This window comes from Aspergillus candidus, assembly GCF_002847045.1.
Source record: "Aspergillus candidus strain CBS 102.13 unplaced genomic scaffold BDW47scaffold_21, whole genome shotgun sequence".
Lineage (NCBI taxonomy): Eukaryota > Fungi > Ascomycota > Eurotiomycetes > Eurotiales > Aspergillaceae > Aspergillus > Aspergillus candidus.
The window spans coordinates 49,467-58,513 of record NW_020194026.1 but is presented as its reverse complement, the minus strand read 5'-3'; the positions used below and the strand labels follow the sequence as shown (position 1 = coordinate 58,513).

The window sequence follows — 9,047 nt, the reverse complement described above, 5'->3', positions numbered from 1 at the left end:
AAAAAAAAAAAAAAAAAAAAGCAAAAATCAAACATTCATGAACACTGCTCATTCTCTTCTCCATCGTAAACAAACATCTACTCTACTCCCTTCACCTGTGACAAAACTTTAAAACCACTCTATATATACCCACACATTATCAATAATCTAGTCCAACCGACGCGTCCTCGATAAAATCGAACAGACGCTCCCCAAGCATGGCTATCCCACGCGCCCTCTTCAGTACGAGAGTGACTCTCACCACTACACCGGAGCTACAATGTCCCGCGGAGGTCTTCAGCTGACTTGGCCAACCCCATAGGGTACATCCCCATGATCGGGTACCACCATATTATCATGGTGGTCTGCTCGATTGCGATAATTCTTCTATGTTAGTAGTTGTTGGTCAACGTCTGCAATCGATGAGCGATAATGTTAGTTAACAAACTGCAGCAATCGTCCTCGCCGGATGCACCTCTACCAACGGCCTGAGCAACGTGTACCTGGTCTCCCTCAAATATAGGGACATCAACGCGCCGAACCCAGTGGATCCTGCGATGGTCAATCCTGGCATCGCGGACAAGGTCTACAATGTGACGCAGCCTCGCAATGCGGCCATCACGGAGATCCGCGCTGCGTATATGGGTCTTTGTTTGATTCGGAGTGATGGGTTGCGGTTTTGTTCCAACAGCGCTGAAGCGCTGGCTAGCTTGGCCAAGGAGATTGGGAACTCCACTGCGGATCCGCTGAATCTGATATGGATTGCGAAGCGGTTTAAAGATACGATGGTTTTTGATGGGCTGATGTAGGTTTTCTTTTCTTGGTGTCTTTCTTTAGTCTACTCTACTCGTCCATCCCCCAAGGAGGGTGCAAATGCTTAAACGCCGCAGCTTCATCGCCATCATCTTGACCTTTATATGTTTCGTTTTACTATGGACTTTTCCAGGATGGCACGAAGAGGTCAATGCCGAAGGGTCAGAGGTCGAAGTCAAGCCCTTCCCGTCCAGGCCTGTGTCGCAGGCCGCGCTAGGGCTGATAGCACTGGGCTTCATGTTCGGGCTGATCTCGATTCTGTGGCAGCACATCAACAGCAGTGCTGCGGGAACGATGGCCGAGGGTCTGACGTATGGCGCCGTCGAGAGCCATGTAGGGATAGCGGCCGTGGTGCTCGGATGGGCTGCGGTGGTGTGCATGGGCCTTTCGACTTTCGCGCTTCTGATCATGATTTGGAGTATTGCGTTGATTCGTGTGCTGACGGATGACGACTGATATCGTTTTTCATGTATGTGTGCGAACATTGGGCTTATTTTGATTAAGCGGACCCCTCGGGTGGCATGTACCTATTGGGAAAGTTGGGTTGTCAAAATATGATTAGTTTATTTAGCAACACGGCGGCGATGTTGAAACATAGAATAACTTCTGGTTGTAGGATCTGGCCACAACGAGCGTAGTTAACTGGGATCAAGGTAAGGTTCTGAGGACCGGTCCGTCTCGTCGGAAGCACTCCCTCGCGCATATCGGGAGGTTCCAGAAAAGAGTAGCCCCATGGAGAGGATGGCAGCGCCCAAGAGCAGAATGATTACAATGGCTGTGGTAAGACCAGCTTTAATCCCCGTTGCCAACGGTCGCGTCCATATGAGCGCTAGTGGAACGATGAACAAAGCCGCGATCCCAAGGCCACCAAGAAGGAGGAACCGGGTGGTGCGCGGGATGCGCTTGAGCAAACCCATTATGAGCACTGGAAATGCGCTTCGAAACTCGGGCTCCGAATTTCTCCAGTATGGAATCCCGACGAGAACCACAATTGCAATAAGGATAGGAATAGTAACCGTGGTCTGCACACCGTGATCGAGGTTTCGAGTCCACAAGACAGAAAGTGGTACGACTGCAACAAGGCCGACAAGCGTAACCAAGCTGATTGGGAATCCAACGACCTCCCATAACCGCACACCAGCCCTGCGACTGTGTCGTGTTATCCACACCGAGGTGAACTTACTGCTGCGTTTGACGACGCTCCCAGACCACTGGAGGAGCAAAAGCATCGATAGAGACCGGACCTGCACAGGGAGACTGTGCTGCTCCGCGTACCGTCTAACATCGAGCTTAACACTCTGCTTCACGTTGGAGAGCCACTGGCTGCGCATAGTCAGGCGCATTAAGTACGCAAATGTCGTCACAGAAATCGCCACGACGAGGAAGTTCCATAACGGGACCGAGTCTTCGAATGGCTTGATTTGCATCCCAAATATGGACGTAGAGAATGATAAAGGGATGAAGAGGAAGGCCAGCTCGGTGAGTCTAGTTACGGCGTGAGCCTCATCGATCGAGCGTCGACTGTCGAGAAGGCCCATGTTGGACGTCAATGCCGCAGATCCACGACGGAGCCGGTCTAACATCTTGTCAATTTCCTGGAAGAGATCTGATACGTCGCTGCTGATATCATTGTCATCCAAGGCGATTGAAGGCGTATCTGGTATGTGCGTAATACCGAAATAACCCAGGAAGCTCTTGGTTGAAGTCTTTAGTTCGGTGAGCTCTTTTTCTGCCTTCTTGATGAGTTGACGCCATAAAGCTAGCCGATCTTCCATTTTGGTGTCATCGAGAAGATCGGTATCCATGTCACTCAAGATCTGGCCCAGCACCTGGAGCAAGGTTGACGTGTCTTTTCGGATAATCCCGAACAGCATGTCAAGTAGACTGACCTCTATACCCTGTCTATCCATTATCTCAGCAAACTCCTGGCGCGTGGATCTAGTCTCGGTGAGCTCCTTTTGAAGGGTGCCCACATTGGACTCGTCGTATGCAAAGAATGCCTCCTCTAGATCAATGGTGATGGACCTGCGAGGGGCCATCTGCTTGACTAGTACCTGGAGGCTTGTCTTAACATTGACTGTTTCCTCGCTGATCTTGGGCTTGCGCCGTCTGTGTAGCCAGCCTAGCACTGGTCGTCGTTCCGTTTCTCGCCGCGGGTTCTCGATCGGAATCTCTAGTCGCTCGACTGTATCATCGCCGTCTATTATTATTATTGGCTGAGTCCTCGTTCCATCGTTATTGCCGTTGTCATGATCTTCATCATCGCTCAGGATGTCGCCATCATCTGTAATAGCATCGCTTTCCTGAACTCGCAATGTTATGTCATGACCAACACTAATCTTCGGTAAAGGGTCAAGCAGTACAACAGCTTCGTTTCCGGTCAGTATAACCAGAATTTGCCGCGCGGGTCTGAAGACTGACCGATCTCATATCCCCTGTTCTCGTCATACCTTCTCCAGATTGACGCTCGTTCCACTAAGCCAAACTTCCCCATATCGTTCATTGTGCCTCGAGGATCCATGCGCAGATCCCACTCTGAACGGAAGATATTCGTCTCTGCCCGGATACTAACCGGCGAACCCCCCGAAGTATACTTGAGCCCATCATTATCCACATCAAGCAGGTCTTTACGGTCGCGACTCGAAAAAATAGGAAGTCGTCGATACACAGGCCGGAACCACTGAATCGAAGTATAAGACTTCGGCAGTCTGGCTGTTGTCCACGACTGTGCCGGGGGATCATCGTACTTTGCTCCGCTCCATCCAGAATTAAGCAGATGCTCCTCGAAGAATTCTGGTGTAATCCCAAACGTCTCTCCAAAACAGTGAATTGCTCTCACGGAGAGATCCTCGATAAGAAAGACGCGCCTTCTTAACCCCTCTGACACATCCCGGAAATCGGAGACTGAGTCCGGATCTTCTAACCCTACGCGCGTCACCAAGCCATCACCGTGATACTCATACAGTGTAATAGAGGTATTCCGTAAGCGGGGTTCTGTACGTATATTGCCATTTTTGATGTGGTCGAACACGCCTGCCGCGCGAGTGAGAACCCGATCATAAGGCTGATATGACTGCGACTGCGATTGCGACTGCGACCGGGGCTTCTGTCTCGGCCTCGTCGCCACCTGCTGCGACAAGCGCCCCTCCACTAGCGAGGGGGGCCGTGATTCCGGCAGCGGAATTGAGGCCGGTGGAATGAAGGTGTCGTGTCGGTCGACCATATGCAGTGAACGCCGCGCTGTATTTCCACCCCGGTCTTCATATCCGCCGGAGCCTTCCGCGGTGCTACTGGAGATGGATGTCCCGTCACTGGATTCGGGTAACGGGATCTGCTCTGGGACCCAGGCGTGTGTGCCCGGCTCATGGCGGAGAGCATCCTCGAGCGAACTTCGAGGTTTTGACTTTGCTTTACGCAATTTCCGGGAAGCATCCTCCGCTTCGGCGTGTTGCTGCTTGATCCATTCCTGAACGTGGCGAGAGGGCTGTTGAGCCATGGTTCAGGATTTTAAATGTGTCTAAAATCAATACATCATATACGAAAATCGACTGTCGCAAGGGTACCACGGCCTTCCGAGAACTGATGGTTCGGATGCGAAGTGGAATGCCCATGGTTAGTGGGACTGTGACTCGACTAGTGAGTAGCGACAAGGATCGCTAGCGAGCTTCGTATTGGACCCCTTTCACACGCACCAATCAAATGAGACACATGTGCAAAAAGCAAACTTGAGAAACCTCAGCTGAAAATTGCTTTGGGCCTTTGAACTGGTACTCATGCAGCCTCTGCCATTCCTTAGTTGCGCTGCTATTCGCTCACCTGAAATGGGCATATATCGCTTTAAGGCCCCTGCACTTGGGGTGTGCATTATCTGAAGTGAGACTATCCGCCGAGTTGAGGACATTGTGTAGGTATAAAACATTGGAGCTGATGGATTCGTGACAAAATTGATGGGATTGAACGTATTGATGAGGTTGAACGAGATGAAGTGTGTCAAGTCAAATCTATGGAATAAAAATGGCTAGTCCTTCGTAGTCAGGTGACAGATCACGGGGCCACCCATCGCAGTTGCCTTTTAGCATTGCCCACGCTTTGTATATGAGTGAATTGAAACGGTTAATAAGTCCGGATGTAGACGCAGATTCTTGAGGTAGATAATTGCGACAAAATAGTCATCCCTGATGCAATCAACACATATATGAAACACCCTAAATTGACCACCAACCCATGTTAACACTACTGCATTAGCATGCTAACTGGAAGTATGAACCAATAAAACCCGAAATCATCAATACAGTCTATTTGTTTACGGCTGTAGACGGTATATTCATAACTTCATAACTGTGTGTTCTATAATAGCCATTGTACCCGACGGATGCAACAATGTGGAGCGGCTCGTGCCGTCTCGGCACGCATGTCCCGGTTATCTACCGTTGTTTAGCTGGAGAAAAGTCCTGGATAGCAGAATGTTATGCTCCTTCCTTTCCTCTTCCAAATAGCCGCGTCTTTTCACGTATGTTGTTTTCTTCGACCCCGCAGAGGGGGTTATCAAGCAATCCGCCTGTCGAAAGCATTGATCACTCTACACAATCGGGATGAGTCAGGGCTACCTGGCTAATATCAAAAGTATGATTCATTAGCCAAGGAAAACTATCTTACTTCGCGTGATTTACGGGTAGCACCGCGGGGTTCGGATTGGACCCGTTGCATAGAGTCGTCAAGGGCATCAGATATGTCACGTGGAGTTGTCTGAGACAGGTGACAGTCTTCCTGGTTGCAGGATTCAGGAAGATGATCCTTGTGTCCTCCCCTTCGGAGGTCCGATAAGGCATCCTACAGATATACACAGATGTCCCACTGCGATGATAGCCGTTAAGTGTCACATGGTGCACTTGCCTCTTCTGCAGACGAAGGAAGCCGCAACTAATACATATTTGGGTTGTTGGGGGTTGATGTTACATTGATGACTGCAGCCACTTTACTCACCCGAGAGCAAACGGATGGGGCCAAAACACCATTTACCCTTTCGAGATTGCGGCGGAATTTCTAGTGGGGGAGGCCTTACCTGTATTATCCTATAGCCACCATGGACACTGAGCCTGGTGGCGCTACACTTTCACTGGGCACTGTCTTTCCCCTCTCCCACCCCGCGATATTGATTAAAATTCTCAGCGTCAATGTTACCCCAGACGACTGGCTCTGTATATTGGCGCATTGTTTGCATTTGTCTCGATTGATGTGATGATGGGGCCAATGATACAAGGTAGAGTTATCTCGAGAGAACAGCTCAGCTACCTGGGAAAGGTATATAAGTAGGCAGCGAGTACAGCCCAGTTGTTTGAACAGACAAGAAAACCAAAAACAATAACAATCAAACAACCTTCTATCCATCAAAATGAGATTCGAGACTATCTTCTTGCTTGCCCTTGGAGGCGTCGCTTCTGCTACCCGAAGCGCAGGTAAGTTAATCACTATCCATTGGAGATATGTAATTGCTAATCAAGGATACAGTCGTCGAAGGAACCACCATTTATGCTGATGGAACCACCATCTGGGCTGAGAACATCACGCCCGCACCCTCCGTGCCTCAAGCGACCAGGACTGCAGACATTGACGGAACTACCATCTACTACGACGGCACCACCCTCTGGACTCTCGCAGTGGTGACGGCTACCGTACACTGATCGACATATAATCAACTATGGCCTATTTGATTATACATATTGGTGACGGATTAAGTGGCTGGCACTTGTGGGGGGGACGGATGTGATGTTATGAAGGCAGGTCTTTTATTCGATGTCAGATAATTGGAATGTGTTACGCCTCTCAATACGAAGAAACTTGAAACCCTAGGAAATTATATTGGGATTACTAGATAACTCTTACCCCGGATCGGTGGTCAGGGTATATGGAGGCTCGCTTCCGGTACAATTAGCTTTGAGTTCTGACAGTGGTGTGCATATATCATGCCCCCTGGCTGTGTTGTGGTCTGAGTGAGGCATTATCACTGATATACTATCTATGGCAAAGAATACTAGCCAACTACAAAAGATATCTAAACACTTCTGAGATCTGTGAGTACTATTTCCCAGCCATGTTATATTGCGGCACCATCAAATAGAACCCGAGGGTCATAGTAAGGGAGACCAGGTATTGGTAGTAGAACACCAGACCGCGCTTGGCCATTTGGTCCCGTACTATTTTGATTCTCCATAGTCTTCATCATTCTTTTCAATCATTGAAAATCATCATTTTCATCACGGTCTGGCTTGATATTACTGTTTTTTGTGCCAGGGTGTCTGGGTCGGCTCTATGTGGTTATAAAAAGCGACTCAAATAGTTAAGTTGTCTTCTTGCATGAACCAAAGCGAAACCCACCCAAGTAACTCACTACGTGGGAGGTAACATTGTTGCCAGCTATTATCTCGCGCATCTTGAGGCGTCGCCGCATCAATCCCCTTCGGAACGTAGTTCGACGGGCAACCATATTGATGCATTTTTGCTTTTTGAAAGTAAAGGTAGACTGGGAGGAGAAGCTCTCGTAAGCAGTTAATATATACCTGTCTTGACGGAAGAGCCAGCCATAAAGATGGCAAGATGATCTCTATTTGAGCGTCGACACAACGCAAAGACCCAAGTTCAATATTATATATGGGGTCATATTGTCTAAACTCTCAATATCATAATGCTTTACCCAGGGGTCAATCGTTGACATTGTTTGCACCCTCACTGCTAACAAGGGAATTACATCTAGGAATTTCTCTTAGTAAAAGAGAATCGTGCATGTTCCGGTCTCCAGTGTCATATGATAATGATATCATATATCTTGTTCCATGTATATAGACCAAAATAGCATTCCCTAACAAGGACTTTGTAGCTGATAAGCAGTGATATCAGCCCACATATTGCATACGAATGCATCTGTCGCCCCTTGATATAAGCACCCATTGATCGTCCAAAACTAGCCCCATTTCTAGTCAGACACACACACGGACCATACGAATACAAGTCTGGGCTGAAACGCATGTGGAGCCGATGAAGTCATATCTGACAGTCTTATGGCTGACGTGGGATCCAGAAAGAACTCTATCTCCACCTCCCTACCTCTCAATCACACGAAATCTATTTTCTGTTACATACTATGCCTTTGGTAGAAGTATTGTCGCTAAAAGCGAAAGATTTCCCCATGTGACTTGCTTCATAATTATACGTAACCGTATGAACATCACCCTGAGATTGAATGAATGTAGGTATACCAGGATCTTTTAGAGTCATTGGACAAATCAAGTAATGGATAACACATGAAAAAGGACGGTCTAGAAGTGGGGTGGATATAAGCTATAATCACTAATCTTGCCCCACTGTCCCGGACTTCTGCAGTGCCGTCGATCGGACTATCTTTGGTAGTGATTGGAATGAGATCTCCAGTACTATGTATAAGCCGGGACAATAGGGAAGTTAACACTGCAAATCATGCCTCCAAAGAAGGCAGTGCATTCAGCTTATATGGCCTAGATTCAATCTACCAGCCTATATAAGACCCTCGAACGGTCTCACATTTTCGACAACGAACAAACCCAACTATACTTCCAAACGAATCCTTCTATCTTACCACAACTCTCAAACCAAGTCATCCCCCACCACCAAAATGCAACTCACTACTGCCTTCGTTGCCTCCGTGTTGGCCACCTCCGCAAACGCCGTGACTTACTCAGGCATGGTGTACTTTGCTGACGCAGGCGACTGCCCGTCCGCGACGGCCAGCACCCCCGTCTTGAACTTCGATTATTCATACGACAACCTTTGTTTATCCGTCGCTGATAACTCGGACTGGGACAGCGATGATTATGGCGCTATCATGCAAGCCAGCGTCACCGGAGCAAACAACATCGGCCCGAAGAAGTTTGGTGGATGCCCCACGGACAAGTGTGACAAGGATTGCACGACTGTTGACATCGAGGGTGACAACGGTAATGAACTTTCAGCGGAGTGCGTGCAGGTCAAGGGCGCGCCGTACATCTATATTGGAAACTAAAGAGCTTGTCTATGAACGTGGTGAGATTCAAATGACACTTCAAGGATTATCTCATGTTTTGTGATTTGGTATTGGAGATTTCTTGATATTTATACTGGACAGTATGTGCCTGATAGTTATATGTTCGAACCCTTTGTATATAGAAAAAAAAAATCTATCCTTGTCTCTTAATGACAGCAAGATACTGAGGATTGCTTCAATGTTTGGAGACTCGTACGACGCC

The 9,047-nt window shown here is 48.3% G+C and overlaps 4 protein-coding genes across 4 annotated transcripts; 3 read left to right on the top strand and 1 right to left on the bottom strand.

The window, feature by feature from the left end:
- Positions 1-46: 46 nt before the first annotated feature.
- On the top strand, positions 47-1,273 carry BDW47DRAFT_105407 (Fig1 domain-containing protein). The gene is made up of 4 exons (XM_024812561.1): positions 47-222; positions 302-370; positions 433-784; positions 870-1,273. Exons 1-4 carry the CDS (start codon positions 198-200, stop codon positions 1,246-1,248), a joined length of 825 nt encoding a protein of 274 aa, XP_024672167.1. The 5' UTR covers positions 47-197; the 3' UTR covers positions 1,249-1,273.
- Positions 1,274-4,751, bottom strand: BDW47DRAFT_105405 (uncharacterized protein). Its single transcript, XM_024812560.1, has 2 exons — positions 3,214-4,751; positions 1,274-3,160 (listed from the first exon to the last, which is right to left on the bottom strand). The coding sequence occupies exons 1-2, from the start codon at positions 4,286-4,288 to the stop codon at positions 1,431-1,433; spliced, it is 2,805 nt and encodes a 934-aa protein (XP_024672166.1). The 5' UTR covers positions 4,289-4,751; the 3' UTR covers positions 1,274-1,430.
- A 1,205-nt stretch (positions 4,752-5,956) lies between these two features.
- On the top strand, positions 5,957-6,635 carry BDW47DRAFT_105404 (uncharacterized protein). The gene is made up of 2 exons (XM_024812559.1): positions 5,957-6,248; positions 6,301-6,635. The coding sequence occupies exons 1-2, from the start codon at positions 6,185-6,187 to the stop codon at positions 6,471-6,473; spliced, it is 237 nt and encodes a 78-aa protein (XP_024672165.1). The 5' UTR covers positions 5,957-6,184; the 3' UTR covers positions 6,474-6,635.
- Positions 6,636-8,333: 1,698 nt separating this feature from the next.
- On the top strand, positions 8,334-9,014 carry BDW47DRAFT_105402 (uncharacterized protein). Its single transcript, XM_024812558.1, has one exon. It carries the CDS (start codon positions 8,438-8,440, stop codon positions 8,822-8,824), a length of 387 nt encoding a protein of 128 aa, XP_024672164.1. The 5' UTR covers positions 8,334-8,437; the 3' UTR covers positions 8,825-9,014.
- The last annotated feature ends 33 nt before the right edge of the window (positions 9,015-9,047 follow it).